Source organism: Gymnodraco acuticeps, unplaced genomic scaffold, assembly GCF_902827175.1.
Source record: "Gymnodraco acuticeps unplaced genomic scaffold, fGymAcu1.1, whole genome shotgun sequence".
Classification (NCBI taxonomy): domain Eukaryota; kingdom Metazoa; phylum Chordata; class Actinopteri; order Perciformes; family Bathydraconidae; genus Gymnodraco; species Gymnodraco acuticeps.
Genome location: NW_022990271.1, coordinates 837018 through 856079, shown reverse-complemented (window position 1 = coordinate 856079; position 19062 = coordinate 837018). Strand labels below are relative to the sequence as shown.

Here is a 19062-nt window from a genome sequence, read left to right as displayed (position 1 = left end):
AAAAGTGTTTTGGGTAGTATCTGCCCTGTTGGCAATGCCCTGTTGGCAATGCCAGATTTGATCAAAATGGTAAAAACACGTGTGCTAAAGTTATCAGGTTTATGCCCAGATGATGACACACTAAAGTAAAAGAGCAAAATGTGACACAAGATGCTCAGCCATGTCTGCTGGAGTTTGAACCTGTTATTTCAGAGAACATCTATACAGCTACGCCTCACAGCTAAAATGTTTAATATTCTTTTAATCTTCTAACACGCTGATTCTATAAATATTTCACTGGTCAGTTGCAAAGCGCTCCTCTTGAAGCGTGTCATGATTCAGAGGCCTGCAAGCGGCTATCAGATGAAGTTTTACATGCTGTCTCTGATGGCTGAATGTGATTTGTTTTGATCCCTCGCTGTCTCTGTGGGTGACAGATAACGGGTGTCAACCAGCCTGACTACATCTCCACCACAGACAGATTACCTGCCGCGGCTCGCTATGACACACTACCAAGCTCCACGAGAGGAAAATAAAATCATGAAATAAAGTAAATCCATACCTCGCAAACGTAAATGAAACACATAATGGAGCTTATCCACACATGCAAACTCTTGGACAAGTAATATGTTCATGAGAGTTGACAAAGTAAAAGATCTTAATGTTCTGTTGAAAAAGATCTACGGTTTGTTTCCTAAAGGGGACGTGGACTGTGTGTTACTGACCTGCTTGAACAGAGAAAGGCTTCTCCAGTAGGAAGATTGTCTGTTTCCAGTGTGTCTTTGTTGCCTGAGGACCCGTGGAGAACATCACCTAGTGCAACATAGTGAGAGAAAAACAGCATTGACGTCACAAATAACGCTCCTAACAGCTAGGAGCACTTTGTCACATTGTGGATTTTGCAAAAAACTAAACCACTTTTAAATGTTTAAGCACATCAAATCTATTTTTAGTAATGGACCACTTTTAAAATTAAATTTGGATACGTTTCTGGAAAAATCGACAGAAAACATTAGCAATGAGCCCTAATTTGAGCACATAAGTAACCATGCTATCCAGAATTATGTAGTTTCTTGTGAGCCCATATTCAATAGTTACAGAGAGCAATACAATTTAAAAGGGGATTTTATTTATAAGTAGTTCTTGTGTAAAGATGATATTTTTTAGGAATAAAGAAAGGAAGAAGAATAAACCTGTTTTTAAAAACAGGAAAACCTACTGGAGATCCTGAATGAGTATTGTTCAGCTTTAAAAGGAACAGCACCAGTCCTTGGTATCAATCTTCTACTTTGTGGTGTCTGTTACAGTCAATCCACTCTTACACTTCTGTGTCTAAACTTTTATAGCCTAGCTTGCACTGCAAAAGAAACCTAACCTAACCAGCATTTATAAAGCAAACAGATAATAACATGATACATAGTTGCCCCCTTAGTTTTCTGGATGATCCATAGTATGCAGTTTGAGTCTCAGGTACAAAAGGCAGTGCAATCAAAAGGCATATCTGTATTGCTCACGGAGCTTGGCATCGGCTGTTCCAACTGGCCGGCTCTGTTGGGTAAGTGCTTATATCAGCAGTCGGCTAGGACGCCCGTCGATTGCCTGCGAACGCCTCAGGGAGGAGGGACAAGCTAAAGCGTGAACATAATTGAGTTTCCGTTAAATGGCTTGGCTGTTGCCGATGCTGCTTACCTTGTTGCTGCAGCCTTTGTCAAAGAAAATGTCAAAGTAGCCCACAATTGCCTGCAATGAAATATGAGGGGCGTGTTAGAATGTGACAGTATAATAAACATCTGGATTTGTTTGACTACATTGCAACCCTGACATGCAGAGCTGACAGAGGCAGGAGGCAGAACAACTCTCAGGGTTTTAATGAGAAATGTAAGCTAAACGAGCTGCTGTGTTTAGGAAGAAGGCAGTAAAACCAAACTGAGAATAACATTCATCCTCAATTATTTACAGGTATCTTTACACTACTTACCAAACCTAAAGACAAATAGGAATGTTGGTTAGTTGGCTTGCCATGCTCACCATGTCATTGTCGTGTGGCTACCCAGTTAAAGAGACAGTGGGTATTGACTCATGTGAGAACTGCACTCTGCAACCCTCCTTCCTCTCCAAACCAACGTGGTTTCTCCTTTAGGCTGAGTCAACAACAACTTTGCTCACCTGGGAGACTTGTCATTGTACAAAAGAAACAAATTATGAGGCAGCCGGCAACAACATAAAGGCAATTTTGCTGACGAAAAAAAAAGGTTGGTATGTGAAATTAGCAAAGGTGGCAACTTTGGTGACAGCGTTGCAGCAGTGTGAAAACTGAGGGGGAACAAAATACCAATGTGGTTTTGTTCCAACTGAATATGATTGTGTGTTCAGCTGAATAATGCTTACTAGGGTAAAGCTAATTACAGAACTGACATATCTATGCTCCATTATTAAAGAATCAATTTAAATGTTGATAAGAGTTTTGAAAACCAAGTAAGGAGTAACTGACTAGTCTGAAACTCAAAAAAGCTTATTTTGTTGTTGATGTGACCAAAAATGATACAATTATGTACCTTCATATTGGGTTTTAAATGTCACTAATTGCCTTATTGGAAATGGTGTCTTACTTGAAAAAGATACAGTCTACTGATGTGGATTTACAGAGCTATAAACACAACTGAGTGAAAACCAATTCACACATCCAAAACAAACTGAGGGGAGGTCCAGGGCCAGAGTGCCTGCAGGTGACCGTTGTCAGATATGCGAGGTAAAAACTAGCCCCCAGGCTCGTCTTCCTCCCATTTCTCCCCCCACTGGAGGAAGATAGGCACTCTATCAATCTCAGGAGCGCACTTGTAGTGGCAATGATGCAGAACTAATAGCTTTTAATCCTGACGCAGCTGACAACTTGGAGGCCAGCTCTCCGAGACAAAGAAGAGCCGAATCAATGCAAGAGAGGGAGAGTGCAAAGCAGAGGGACATAAGAGAGGAACGGGAGAGGCAAAGACAGGAAATAACACAAGAAAATGTGAAGAAATGTTAAAAAAAAAATAGGGGAAACCAGGATAGGGGAGGTGGCTTAAGAAAATATAAAGGCTGTGGAAGTGGTTTCTTTTTTACAGGGTTTCCTATTGAATTGTATCACTTTGAGAAGCTAAATCCAATACCATCTGTTCACAGCTTCTGTAAAAGTCTCACAAATTCTATTTTTAAAAATGTGCACGCAAAAAGAGCTTATTTTCACAAAGCATTCACATACAGCACACATAAATATACACACATGCAGACTTGATAATCATGATGCCATCAGAAGCCATGTTCAACACACAGAGGCTTCAATCAACCTTTATCGACTGAGACAGGCGGGGGCGGCGCACTAACTCACAACTAAACCGCCAGAAAAGAACACAAAGTGGATAAAAGAGCATGTCAACCCAATGCAATTATGGCTTTTAATGAACGTTACAGAGACGCTCGGTACTGAGGTAATTAGGAAATTAGCAGTAATTACTCGTCAGGCAGAGCGGATTCACCTCTCTCAGCCGGAGAGGCAGAGATCATCCTCAACGCGCCTCGCTGATGACAACGCCTCGTAAGCGAGATTGATTGTCACTTCTGCGCTGTGCAACTTTCACACGAGCAGCAAGACGGGCAATTAACATTTAGGCCACAGAGTGAAACTTGCAAATACAAAGCCAGCGGAGAAGTTGGGCGCCTTACTGCTCCATTAAAATGACATTGAAAAGAATAAAAAGGTATGCCACTTCCTCATGCATAACACACAGAGGTAAAAGACCTTGATGACTCACAGCTGACACAAACAGGACAAAGCCTACAGTAGGTGATCATAGGCTTGTAATGCTTTTGTTTAAAAGTTGTCTGAGGGAAGAATTTTTGTCAAATTTCTTGGGGGCCCTTTAAAGGGATTTAATGGAGTCTTTTACGGCTCGCAGTAAAACGGTACAACTTTAAATCCAGCTGTTATTCAACTGCATCTATCTTTGCTTGATAAGATTTAAAAGCAACTGTGTAAAAAAACCAGTAAATGTGCTGTATTACCAAAACAATGAGCTAAAAGAGAATTTCCGTAAAGAAGCAGGGTTGGCGCTCATTTCCCCTTTTTTCACTATAAGCAGCGCTTTCCCATTTCACAGTCATATGATGTATTGTTTAAAATTAGGTCTAGAAACCTTAACGCCTTTCAAAAATAACATTACCAAACTTCCTACCGTGATTACAGCACGGATGTTTACAATGACAAAGAAAGCCGAGAAATTGGCGGTGACTGGAGACCACTGGACATCAGTAAGAACCATCTCTACCTCGGTGTAACTGCACACCTAATCCATGACAAATGTTTGTCACAAACTCGTTCTCCTTAGGTGAGGGGAAAACGGTGGAAAGGCGTTTTTTCCAATCCAAGTGATAACCAGTTTCTTGAAGTTGCACAGGAGTGGTACATAGCTGACAGGGTAACCACTGTAAGAGCAGATAGTGCTTGCAGTTTAAAAGTGGCACCAAAAATGATACCAAACAAGCACATGCCCCGTGTAGCGCATATTGTACAGAGCAGTGGCTTTCCGTAACGGCGTCATTGTCGATGCTTTAGCTAAGAGTCAGAACATTTTAGGACTTCATGCCAATAATTCAGTAAACATCTTATAACAAGGTATAAAAAAAAAAAAAAAAATTGTATTTCTCTTACCAGTTTGTCGTGTATGTTTTATTACAACAGCACACGTGTATTTACTAGCGCTTTAAACTAGTGATCAATCATTAATTTGCAATCGATTGACACCACTAGTAAAAATGAATGCAGTCTTGTTATACGTTTTATTGTTTTTATATAAATGATCAACCCTGTTATTATCTAATAATTCCTGTCATCTCTGACAGATTTAGGCCTCTATATCCGAGCACATGATGGAAGAATGGAGGGTTAAAGAAGCAAGAGAGACGGACAGACATTAGAAGGAGAAGAAAGGGTAAACTTAAAACAGAGAGACACATACACACACACCAAAACAGCACAAATCAGAATGAGAGCTTTTCATTTTCATCAGCATTTAGCCTTGGGCCCCCAGCTCTGTCTGTGATAAGTGATGACAGTGGGCTTCCTGGCGGCCCACTGAGGGGGCTCCACACTGCAGCTCTCCGGCCCCCATTCTCTGAGAAGAGTGGGGGGGGAAATTAATAATTATCATCATGGATAACACCAACAGGGAGCAATTCATCATCGCTCCCCTTTCGCCCGGCTGTGTGTCAGCGAGCTGCGTGGCCCGGCCAGATACTATTATACGACGTAGGGAGGGGGGTAGGGGGGAGCTAATGGGAGGGGCGCTGAGGGGGAGGGAGGGAGCGGGAGAAGAGGGGGCTAATGCGCTTTTGATGGGGTTTATCCAGGCGCGGAGGCTTCAAGCACGACCGCCTCACAGGCGTGTTGGTGTGAATACAACCCCCCCCACCTAACGTCCTCTATCTCCCCCTCAATCAGCGACTGCTGCCACTCCGGCGAGGTGGAGCACCAATCAGCCTCAGCTACAGCACACCTCCAGCCGGACATTGGTGTTGCCTCTCAGCATTTTGTTTACTGTGACAGTTACAGTAGGGCCAGATTCACACAGCTGGCTGGGGTAATCTGCATCAATCTCAAATTCTTCCCTTTGATGAACAAATGTAACCAAACAGAAGATAAATTCTTATAGCCATCTGATGGTCAACTTGCCATATTGGTGATTGATAAACAGACAGTATCAGAAGCAAGAAGATGATTTGTGTCTGTAAGTTTCCAATAGTGGTATTCAACCATCACCACTCTTGGTAAAGGCTAAGTTTCCTACAGCAGCTATGCACTTTAGCTATAGCTATACAGCTGCAGGGATTCCAGATAACAGCTGTCTATGTTATGATTTGGGGAGTTGTGGGTGGCCAATGCTCCTTTCCATAATATTTGCAGTTCCTTACAATCCCAACTACCCCTTATCATTCACGTGGTGAGGGATACTTGGCACTTGTCACAAGTATTTTAAGCCACCCAGTTGTCACTAAATAAATGCTGGATCCTAATAACCCTGAGAATATTGTTTATATGGGAAGACATTTTCTCATCTTAGAAATTCAGAATTTTTTTCGGGCTGTTTTCTCCGGGGTTCAACTAGCAGTAACTTGGTTGTAGGTTCCTGAAGGTCCCTGGTGTGGTGTCTCTGGTGTGCCACACAACACAACATCTTATCACAAGCCATCAGCCCACTTCTATTATGAACCCGGATTTGATAAAGACAAAAACCATTCCCGTTTGTCACTAGAAATGTTGAAGAATTGCCTTAAAATATAAAAGAGTACTACAGGTACATAGTACTACAGATACATTCTAAAAAAGTTGTCTCATGATGCATAGTTTTTAAAAAAGGGTCTAGGTTGATGTGGAAGAACCAGAGATATGGTATTTTTAAATGCATCCATTATTTTCCTTGTCAAAACTTTGCACATTCATTACCAACAATGGAATAAGACTGTAAGGGTGCATTCACACCAGCCTTTTATAGTCCGGTTGAATCGAACCCTGGTGCGTTTAGCCGCTTGGTGCGGTTCATTTGGGTTGGTGTGAACACAGTCCGAGACCTCTTAAGTGAACTAAACAACCGGACTCTGGTCCGCTAAAATAGGTGGTCTCGAACTCTGGAGCGATTAATCGCTGGTGTGAATGCAGTCCGCACCAAAACATAGGAAGCGTAGTATTTACGTGTCACAAGAACGCGGGTGTCTTAATTTCTTCAGTGAAAGAGTGAAGCAGAATGATGTGTTGAACACAGGTTGAACAGTGTCATGTAAAGTAAAAACAACTATCAAACTAAAAACGATACATAAAAGTCAGAGCCACCTGCCGTCGGTGAAACCCCCTCCTTACTGCAGAACGTCTCTAATTATATGTGTTACAATGTTTTGTATCGCACGTTGTCTGATTATATAATCATATGCGCCGTTGCAACAGTACCGAAGGAGTGGCAGACCGGGGTGGTGGTTCCCCTTTTCAAAAAGGGGGATCAGAGGGTGTGTGCCAATTACAGAGGCATCACACTACTCAGCTTCCCCGGGAAAGTTTACTCTAAGGTACTCGAAAGGAGGGTCAGGCCAATTGTCGAACCTCAGATTGAGGAGGAACAATCCGGATTCCGTCCTGGTCGTGGAACGACGGATCAGCTTTTTTACTCTCGCTAGGATCCTGGTCTACAGATGTAGCGCTTCATTTCAGACGCCTACCCGTACGGGTCCGTGATCGGCACGGGGTGGGCCCCTGCTGAAAAGGAAAACCCCCCCCGCAGGACTTGAAACGCCCCCTTGATAAATACATTTAATTATAATGAAACCAGCTGCAATGGATCATGGATCCACCAGGGGGAGCCGTGATTAAAAAGCTGCCACACTGGAACCCATGTGAAATAAACAGCTGATCTACAGGTATCTGATATCGCGGATATTTGTTAAGATCCATATATCACGGATAGGATCATATTCTGTGCTAAATAAGAGACATGTAATCATTTACTAAACATCCCCATGTTTTTATTTAACAAAATAATGTTTAATTCACGTTGGCGTAAGTACAAAACCATCGCTATGTTTTTAGATCAGGAAATGCAGCCCGGCTCAAACAAACGATTTTCAATCATCATCCTCACGATCATTTAATGTATCATATGTTCGCAAATTGAAATGAATGCACTAATACATGTAGTTTACTCCACGTGAGTTTACAACAACAAAAATAATCGCTATGTTTTTATATCACATCCAACCGGAGGCAAATGGAGCACGGCTCTCACTACCGATCATCCTAATCCCACGGGCAAACAATAATATGTACAGTGTTAATAGTTTACTGTATTATTAGTGTCTAATATTACTGCTATAATAATCACACATTGAGTTGTTGAAATCAGACCGTCGTTTTTTTTAAACAGTCTGAATGAAACAGCAGCTCTCAGGTGATCAGCTGTGTGTTTACACAATAAAATATGCATAGTAATTTAATACCTTCCAACACACATTGTAAGAACAGTTCTGTTTCATATGAGTGTTGAGAGCTGTATCCACAAATCTCTTAAATTTGCCCTCAGTGCACCAGATTGATGCATTTAACTTCAATTTAAATAAAAACATCTTCTGTTGTAACAACAATAACATTAGAAATAGTAACATAGCATGGTATTGCACATTTAGCTTTGAGTGTTACTGGCCTGAGATTTTTTTTATTACATGAATTAAGGTGACTGAGGCTTTTAACATAGACTTTTCAGTGTCCCACATTTTGCACAGAACTGTCCCACATTAGGAAAAGCAGATTGTCTGAGACAACTTGGCACTAATGGCGCATTTCCACTGCAGCGGGTAGCCCCGTTTAAGCGTCCTTAACCGTCCTCAAGCGGCCAGGCCAGTTTTTGGTGGCCTTCCCATATAGCCTAGTACCGGCTAGCGGGTACTTTTTCCCTCTTTTTCCGGCCCCATAAAATCGTGGTTCTATCAGACCAGGGCCAGGGCTGAACTAGTGACGTCAACACTCTCGACTGCTGATTGGTCAGAGAGAATCGTCACAAGATCGCGCGCGAGTTAATCTCTAGCGTCGCATATATATTTAGGAGCAAGCTTGCAGCATTTTTATAAACAGCATTTTGTAAACGGAGGTGCTACAAAAATGGCTACGTCTAATAAGAAAAGCACACCGTGGTCGACCGAGGAGGTGACGACGTTCCTACATCTCATTGGGGATGATAAAATCCAGCGAGAGCTCGACGGAACAACTCGAAATGTGAAGCCGATCGCCCCGCCTACACTGCGTTGCTACCCCAGGTCCTAAACTGTAATGGAAATGCGCCACGGCCTCGGACGGCCAGCGAGGCAGCCCGAGGCCTGAGCGAGGACGCTTAGGGACGCTTAAACGGGGCTACCCCGTTGCAGTGGAAATGCGCCATAAGAGTACTAATAATAATAATAATAATTTTAAGGGACAGCATCGCCCTGAGATCTATGCTGCTAATATGTTCATGGCCATAACGCCATTTGTAACATATGGGAGAATGGTGAAAATAACCAACTGGACTGGGACCAATGGGAAAATGCCTCTTCCCCTCAATGTGAAGCAAAAGATTGAGTCCTATGTTTCCAATCGGTTCCCAAATCTGAACATTGACCAGTGGCATAAGATCAGGAGCGAAATTCATTCGCAGAAATGTAAAGTGATTTAACTAAGTTCTATTCATACAGTATTCTTGACGGGAAGAGCAGTGTAAATGGGTGGCCACATGCATTTGAAAAGCAATACAAATCACACAGTTATTATGCAATAGGCTTTAAAAGCACCATCGATTACTTTTCTCCAATTCAAACTCTTGACGGGAAACAAGGAAGGTGTAAATGGTTGGGCTATACTGTACTGTATACATACAAAGGCCATTCAATAGACATTCAATATATAGTATTCGTTTATTAGTCCCCGAGGGGAAAATGGGTAGCAGCACATCACAGAGGCATTTAAAAAGTTAAGACAATACATTCTGGAAATGTTCACATCAGGCACCTTCAAGTTAAACAATACTACAGTAAACAATTAACACAGTAAATTATGTGGATTAAATCACATTTATTTCGTTAAAAATAAACGAAATATGATTTCCTCCGGAGTCGGCTTGACTCGGTTTGCATTCATAAAGAATGCACAAATGTGTTTAATCGTTAATGTCAGATATGTACTAAGTAAATACATTTGTTCCTGCTCAAGATTAGATTCAACTTTATTGTTATTGCACATATTACAGGTACTGAGACAACGAAATGTAGTTTAGCTTCTAACCAGGTGCAACAAGCAGTAAAGTGAAAAGTAATGTACACAATCTACAGAATAAAATATAGAATGAATTGAATGATGAATAAACAGTGAGGAGGGGTATGAATACACTAGATATCAGCCTGTGAGCAGTATGAACAGTATTAACAGTGTGTATGAATATGCTAAGATATATAAAGTATGAAAACGGTAAGCAGTGCAAGTATAGTATAAAATATATAGATAGTTTGATTAGGACACATCCATAGGACCATACCGTTCACCAGCCCCAACCCCCCATGTTTCCTATGCTGTATGTTGGGAACTCTTTGTTTAAAACTAATTGGCCATCGGAATGTGTGGAGTCACATTCCACAGCTCTCCCCCCCCCCCCCTCCTGTGATCCCCCGCACACAGAGAGACACAGGGAGATCGCTCTTCTGGAGTGAAGAGAGCGGAAATAATGATATTGCAAGTTAGAAACGTAGAATGCATTTTGACAGACATTTGGGGGAAATATGCTGCATTTTGAATGTCCGATAGTCCATCATTAACACCTTAGTCCGTCTCGTCTCATCAACGAAAACTAAATATACATTTCGTCATAGTTTTCGTTATTGTGACGGCCCCAGAGCCTGTGTGTTACAGGTCTTACGGTGGGGTGGAGCTGAAGAGGCCAATCAGCGCGATCGCGGACACCTGGCCGGCACCGAGGTGCTATTAAGCCCAGCTGCCCGGAGTCACATGGCCCCTGACTCTCTCCAAGCCGGCCGCATGAGGAGTAACACGGCGATTCTCTCCCCTCGTCCATCTATTTTGTGCATTATATTTAACAACCGCAATAAATGTGCCGTGGTTTTTGGAAACTCGTGTACGTTTTGTTATCTTTCCGTTGTGGCCTACGAGCCGGTCGTAACAGTTATCAAGAATCTATTTTTAGCTCGTCATCGTCTCGTCTTAGTCATGTAAAAAAGGTCGTTGACGAACATTTTTCGTCATAGTTTTCGTTGACGAAATTAACACTGGCATATTTAAACTGTCATGTTGCTTCTATCGCGCATTGCCGGTATGAAAGGGTCTGTGCCGGAAATATCAAACATTTAATAAAAGTGAAAAACAATGAACAAGACTTAACGTATTCATCATAATTAATTATATTTATTTCGTTTTGACTTTGTTTAGAGCAGTGATCTTCTCTGCAGCACAGAGCTAAGCGCTGTCAGACCGGACCTAACCCTGAAAAGTATTATCATCTGAAAGTAATCATTATGTTATTAACCCTTTGGAGTCCTGGGCTAATTTGGCCGTTTTCACATACTTTTGATTTGTCTTACTAAACCCCATTAAGAAATGTTTGGCATGTCAATGTTTGGTATCTTTTTTTAAGGATAACCTCACCTATATAACCTGATAGTCATTTCTTTCATTTTGAGATACTATATGAACATTTTGGACCCAAAATCACAAAAAAAACGTAAAAACAGATTTTGAAAATGATATTATTTTTCATATGTAACACAAACATACACAACGAAACCATTTAAAAGCTGGAAATATATACATGGGATGTCACCATGATAATGTGAAAGTTTGATTGAGGTAGCATGGGATTTCATTCTGATAAGGCAAAAGTGTTATTATAAATATAATACAAATATATATACACACATTATGTACAAAAATCAGTTTTTTCTGTCTTTATCTGTGCCACGCTTCAAAGCGGTTTCTGTCAACTACAACACAGAGGGCAACATCACAGGTTCCTCCTCCTCCATGTCAAAAAACAAGCTTAAAGCTTGACTCACGTTCAGAGTTCTCTTCATCATAGTTGAATCTTCAAAACTCTAAATCTATCTAACTATATCTAAATTCTCAATGTTTGTCTGTCACTTTACTTCAATCGCAGTCTCCCGCCGTCTCTCTTCGTCTCCCACCGTCTCTCTTCGTCTCCCACCGTCTCTCTTCGTCTCCCACCGTCTCTCTTCGTCTCCCGCCGTCTCTCTTCGTCTCCCGCCGTCTTTCTTCGTCTCCCGCCGTCTCTCTTCGTCTCCCGCCGTCTCCCGCCGTCTCTCTTCGTCTCCCGTCGCCTGTCTTCGTATATCTTCGTCTCTCTCCATTTCCCGCCGTCTCTCTTCGGTTCCCGCCGTCCCTCTTCGTCTCGTTTCGTATCACTCCGTTTACCTGATTACCTCACCCCCTCCCTGGTAAATACATCCTGTTGAGCAGAATCTACAGTTTCCAGTATTTTCCGTTTCGTAAAATGATAAAATACGGCGAAGATATTAAAATATGTGCTTCCATTATTCATACTTCTGAAATATATCTGTATTAACTTTATATCATCGTATGTCCGTGTTTATTGGGTCTTTTTGCATGAAACAAAGACTGGCATATCGTTTCTAGCCAGTACTTTCGACAGAAATACACATATACATCCTGTTGAGCAGGATCTACAGTTTCCAGTATTTTCCGTTTCGTAAAATGATCAAATGCGGTGAAGATATTCAAATATGTGCTTCCATTTTTCATACTTTTGAAATGTATTAACTTTATATCATCGTATCTCCGTGTTTACTGGGTCTTTTTGCATGAAACAAAGACTGGGATATAGTTTCAAGCCAGTACTTTCGACAGAAACACACGGCAATGTTGTCCGGACTGTTGTTTTTATGCGGCACCGGCTTGAACAGGTCATGTGATCTGATCACGCCGGCGTGACGGTCGACTCCAAAGGGTTAATATTAAATACATATAAGTATTTTTACAACTTGTATTTAGAAATACTCTGTTGTAATTATTGATGCATAAATGTGTTCATCCATTCAATGTGGCATCTGCTATAATTGGGTTAATGTATGATATTACTTAATAATACAATACATTATAATATATGATATGATAATTACATTTTAGTTTTATTCATTTCTTATTTCATAGTTTCTCATTATTATTATTTTTATCGCTCATCTTATTTTTGATTGTATTAATCTGTGTGAATCTGTGCTGTCCTGTTTTTCACTCTCACCCTGTTGCTGTTTGAACTACTGAATTTCCCCACAGGATTAATAAAGGTCCATCTTATCTTATCTTAATGTATAAGTTGATTTACTTCAATCTACTGTACTGTGTAAAAACACCCCAACAATTTTACAAGAAATATACTGCATAAAGCAAACTATATACTTTATTTGATCTAAAATATTGATGTTTTTTCATTATAGTAGCCTGTGAAAACCATACAGTAACAAATAAGTGATTAAATGCTACAGTATTCAGCAAACACAACTGCAGAGCTGCAAACATTGCAAACAGACTAAGTTCTACAACACCCAGTTGTCTTTGTGTATTTTGTGAATGAAGCGCCATCTCATGGTTAAATCCTGTAATTGAACAAATGGGGAAATTGGGCAACGCCCTCTAGCAATTTGGCAAAACCCCCAGCCACTGGCATCCGCTGGGCTTTTGACTGGGACACAGCCATGTGAGTCCGATCTGGAGTGCTACATCTGTACATGTGTTTTGTAGACTTGGAGAAGGCGTATGACCGAGTTCCCAGGGAGTTACTGTGGGAGGTGCTGCGGGAGTATGGGGTCTCTACTCAGGGCCATCCAATCTCTGTACTCCCAAAGTGAGAGCTGGGGTCCTCTGCAGTAAGTCGGACCCATTTCCGGTGAGGGTTGGTCTCCGCCAGGGCTGCGCTTTGTCACCAATCCTGTTTGTAATATACATGGATCGGATTTCGAGGCGTAGTCGTGGGGGAGGGGGTCTGCAGTTCGGTGGACTAAGGATTGCACCACTGCTTTTTGCAGATGATGTGGTTTTAATGGCTTCATCGGTCTGTGACCTTCAGCACTCACTGGATCGGTTCGCAACCGAGTGTGAAGCGGCTGGGATGAGGATCAGCACCTCCAAATCTGAAGCCATGGTTCTCAGCAGGAAACCGATGGACTGTCCACTCCAAGTAGGGAATGAGTCCTTACCCCAAGTGAAGGAGTTCAAGTATCTCGGGGTCTTGTTCTCGAGTGAGGGAACAATGGAGCGTGAGATGGGCCGGAGAATCAGAGCAGCGGGAGCGGTACTGCAGTCGCTTTACCGCACCGTTGTGACGAAAAGGGAGCTGAGACAGAAGGCAAAGCTCTCTGTCTACCGGGCCATTTTTGTTCCTACCCTATGGTCATGAAGGATGGGTCATGACCGAAAGAACGAGATCGCGGATACAAGCGGCCGAGATGGGTTTTCTCCGCAGGGTGGCTGGTGTCTCCCTTAGGGATAAGGAGAGAAGTTCAGTCATCAGGGAGGGACTCGGAGTTGAACCGCTCCTCCTTCGCGTCGAAAGGAGCCAGTTCAGGTGGTTCTGGCACCTAGTAAGGATGCCACCTGGGCGCCTCCCTAGGGAGGTGTTCCAGGCACGTCCAGCTGGGAAGAGACCAAGGGGTAGACCTAGGACCAGGTGGAGGGATTATATCTCTTCGCTGGCCTGGGAGCACCTTGGGATCCCCCAGTCAGAGCTGGTTGATGTGGCCAGGAAAAAGAAAGTTTGGGGCTCTCTGCTGGAACTGCTACCCCCGCGACCCGACCACGGATAAGCGGGAGAAGATGGATGCGCCGTTACTGTTGATATGCTCTCCAGATTAACAACAGCATGAAAATAACCTGCCGATGCTCCATGGCGGAGGCTCCGGTAGAAATGTCCGGGATTTGCGTTTTTACCCCCTTAATGTCTGACCAATTGTTGAACAGCATTTGCGAGCACATGACTTGTGTTTAAAGTTTATAGTCCGTTTGAATTTTGCCTGTGTGAACGCAAACCGAACCTTCTGAAAAATGAAACAATGTAACAAACTGTGGTCTGGTGCGCACCAGAGAAGCGGACTATTAGGTGTGAATGCACCCTAAGACTAGCACCATTGAATAATTCCAATGCTTGACAATGGAACGACTGTTGAGCAATTCCACCATGTAATATTCTTGAGCAAATAACAGAATGCTTATGGAAGAGCTGTAAACGGACGATGTGCAAATCGTTCACTTTAATTGTATTCTCGGATGTTGATATAAATAAATAGCCTGCTGAAACAATTCTTGTTTACTTTTAGGTGATACACTTCATCTGAATACTATACTGTCAAGAGTTAAAGAGTATTTTTCCCTATTAACAATTCCCTTCTTAATGTGCAGAAAGTCAACCTTGAAGGTGACGAGTGCCTGCCCCGTCAGTCCAGAAGGCCACCCCCCCACACACAATTTAAATGTGATGGAAAGCAGGTTAAAGACGGATTGCAGAGACTTTTTCCTCTGTAGCTCGACAGTAGCTACATCAGCAGCAGTGAGACAGCAGTGAGACAGCAGTGTCAGAATTAATTACAGACACAAACTTATTCTCTCCCGCCTTACCATCAGCATACATCATTTTCAGCCTCTGGGAAGGGATGAGGCTCTTTTTCTACCTGATCTACAGTTAAGGTAAATGGATCACAGAGCTGTAGGGGCTTAAACAAAAAAAGGTATAGATGCCCTGAGTGAATTTCTGATCCAAGTTTGATAAAACTTTCAGCACTTGCACAGTATATGACGTTTTAAGCTTTACGATTTACAAAGGCAGATCGGATGTACAGCATACACGATGCAGAACATGTGATATGTAAAAAGGGGAGGCAAGAAAAAGAAGGATTACAAAAAATGCAAGAGCGAGAGGATCTGTCTTGTGCGTGAACGGCGCAGACGCAGGGGTTGTGCTGTTCATTTAATGCAAGGTTAGGCAGGCTGAGCTGATGAATGGACTGTCGGCGGGAGAACAAAAGCAGGCGCTCCATCACAGGAAGAGAGGCGCAGCAGCTCTCTCTCACCCATCCTCGAGCACTGGTCCAGGAGCGGTTTACCCTTCACACACCCTAACCTTAAATACTACTGAGGAGCTGCAGCCAATACTGACTGCAGATCAGTATCTTTATGGTAGCATTGCCCCACTCCTGCAGGTCAATAATCCGTCTGTAAATCCTGAGACACGCAGGCTGGATACTGCAGGCGAGTATCTAAAATGTGGACAATTGATAACTTCTACACAGAATACCTGCATTGTAAAAGCCAGAAACAGCTGGATAAAACAAGTATGATAGCACGAGCAAATGATAAATCATATACACCAAGACACATACATTACATGCTCTTTTAACCTCTTTTAAAGGACGTTTGCAAGCGTGAAATTGCAGCGAGAAAGCACAAAGTGGTTGTGCATCTGAAAAATCTAATAAAATAAAGATAAAAAACTGAAAAATAACAGCTCTGTGCCATGCGGTCTCATCATCTGTTTTGCTGCAGAACCCCTAACATGACTGTACTTACGTCCTATAGAAACTGGATGTTTTCAATTACAGAGCCGAAAAGACAGGAAAAATGAGAGGATGTTTACAAATCCCATTAAATTCACTGGCCTTATCCAGGGAGCACAGGCCAGATAATAACCACCTATTGATTATCCATTAAACCAATACACCAGACAGTGCAGTAACTCTGCAGCACGACACAAAGCTGCTCCAACACAACAGGCTTTTCTACTGGCAGATCACTTCTCACAGTGCAGAGCGGCAGAGGCTGCAGTCGTGAGGCTGTTCTGTAGACGGAGAGAAATGTGCCGCTGTGAGAAGTTCAGGGGAAGTGGGTTAGGATGGCTGGGGGCGGTTTATAAGGGCTGCCAGCACCTCACCAAATAGACTCATAAACCATTCTCCGTGCTTTGGTGCCTGCAGCTGACCCTCACTGAGGACACGCAATGCAATCTGCATTGGTCAAGCTGACTGACACGACACACCACAGCTCACAGGTTCAGCCAGGGTTCCAATGACTCATTAAATATCTTACATAGGACTCTTTTTCACAATTTTCTGATTGTGTTTTAAGTGAGTCAAATGGTTCAATAGGGCTTGATTTGGTGAACAAATTGGAGATGTTGTCAGTTAACAGGGATGAATTATCTTTGAAATCCCTTAAACATCTGTTAAAAGGATGTAATGATATAGTTAGTTAATTTGTGAACATAAGTTATTCATTTGAGAACACACATTTGGTAATTAAAGAAAACAAATGTGTTTTTCCCCTAAGACTTATCAGGCTGTGTAAAAAACATTTTAATCAGATTTGTCAAGCCCTATTATGCTCATTGTATTTTGTGCCTCTACTGTGACATGTTTCCATGCTTTAATATTCAAAAAGGTCTTTATTTTTAAACTATTTCTTAGCTAAACTACAGTATACAGTAATGGCTACCTTTTGTCTGAAGACTTCAGAAATTGTTGAATTTGGTTAAAAAATTATGAGGCAAGTACAATTCCACAAATAACTCAGCTTTGGTTCAGTGGCTGTATAACCAGGACAATAATCTACAAGCCAGGCCGACACATTTTTAACACACTGCAACTATTTCAGGCTCCAGTGTGAGATTGTGATCGTGCAGGCGAGTGTGTGGTGGTGTGATTCAGAGAATGACAGGGCGAGCAGGCTGTGAACATTCACTATGTTGTTGTATGACATGTAATTCAGAGTCACATTAGCCTCACTGCTCTGATTCGATTTGAAACTCTATTAAATATCCAACTGACAAAAATCCTCTTAAATACAGAAACATAATCCATCAACATGAGCTGACTGATGTCTATGCTGGTCGTACTGCCTTGTTCCTTTCACACAACATCTCTGATGAATGACAGGAGGTCACAGTGGATGTGCAAACTTTTGTTTCAGGTCATTTTTCTTGTGTAACCCTTAACGTTTGGACTAAATCTGAATTTAAAAAGAACTTGCCAAGGAAAAAATAAAGACAAAATCTTATAAAATGTTCCTCCAATTGTTTGTATTAGAGACCTTAGCAACATTTCAAAGTATAAAATGCTATATACAATTAAGCCCTAATGGAACATGGGTAGTGTTTTATTTTTTTACTGTAGAGGCACTGCATGCAGTTATCAGACAAAACTATTGAAATAATTAGATTTTAATAGCATGTTTGAAGACAAAGCTCGTACTTTAACAACTTTACAAACTCTAGAATTGTATCAATATCATTGTGTGCAAGTGGGCAGTGTCTGTATGTGTTTCCTTACCGTGCACTCTGTGCTCTTTGTTATCTTCAAGCAGAAATCTGATGCAAACTCCAGCTCAGACAGACACACCCTGTTACAGTCAATCGTCTGTTGAAAGTCAAAAACAAACACAGCATGTGATGCAAAGATAAATACTGATCAAAATATAAACAGGCAACACAATAACAACATGCAGTTGGTACAAAAGTAATCTGATTAGCTAGCAGCTCTCTGTTCTGGATGGAATATCTGACAGCACTGGTTCTTACATTTGTTCGTAAAAGTCATTTTTGATACAAATATTCACACTGGTATAATAAAGGTATTTACATTCATGTTGCTACACTGCTGCCACAGCATATTTTCTCTAGCCATTGGTTTCATCTGTTATAATAACATGGCTAAAACAGGACATACAGGGAAACACATATGGTCAGAAAATGATACAGGTTTAGGTCTGTACTAAATGCATCAATTGTGTCACTAAAATGCCCTAAAAACTTTCAGTACATAAAACTACATTAAGTTCAGTCGATCAAAGTTGAGCCTAGAAGTCAGTCTGTAAACTTTTATAGATGCTTACAAAGGTAGGTTTGGTAGTTAAATAACCATTAGTCTTTGTTTTCCTCTTCCAAATAATGATATTTTCATAATTTATTTGTTTAGAGTTTTTTTGTATAACAACTAAAGAATGATTAACTAATGAATACAATGTTTGCATAGCTGATACGACGTGCAGATGGTTAGAGCAAGACTAGAGAACTGGTCAGGAGTATATCTGTTCATAAAATATGGTTTCTTGAGTAGAAATCTAAACTGGCTGAATATGAAATCAAGACTCCATAAAATAACCTCTCATTAATAAGAGCACAGTAATTAACTTTGTAAATGTGAACATAATGTCCAAAGGAGACAAATATCACATTAGCAAGATTGTAGTTTCAGCCAGGTATTTAGATAGCTTGTTTAGCATCAAGCTTATACTAGCAAGTAGCTCCAGTGAAACCGTTCACCATTTGAAATGAATGCACTGGCTGCATCTTATATGAGTAACAATTGCAACATTGGCAGTAAAATCCTCCATTCACACTTTAATGCAACAACTTAAGCTAAATGTAATTACAATAATATGTGACATTTCTGTTAGCCTAAGCAACTGAAGAAAGATCTTGATATTGATTTCTGGACACGGACATGGCTGATTAG

At 41.5% G+C, this 19062-nt stretch overlaps 1 protein-coding gene across 2 annotated transcripts in view; it reads right to left on the bottom strand.

The window, feature by feature from the left end:
• Nucleotides 1–19062, bottom strand: part of prmt3 (protein arginine methyltransferase 3) — a 75345-nt gene that overhangs the window by 8935 nt on the left and 47348 nt on the right. For both annotated transcript variants that reach the window (XM_034221079.1, XM_034221078.1), the window contains exons 13-15: nt 17878–17964; nt 1669–1719; nt 705–792 (exon numbers count right to left, since the gene is read on the bottom strand). In XM_034221079.1, the coding sequence (XP_034076970.1) occupies nt 705–792; nt 1669–1719; nt 17878–17964 (226 nt within the window). The remainder of the gene's footprint in view (nt 1–704; nt 793–1668; nt 1720–17877; nt 17965–19062) is intronic.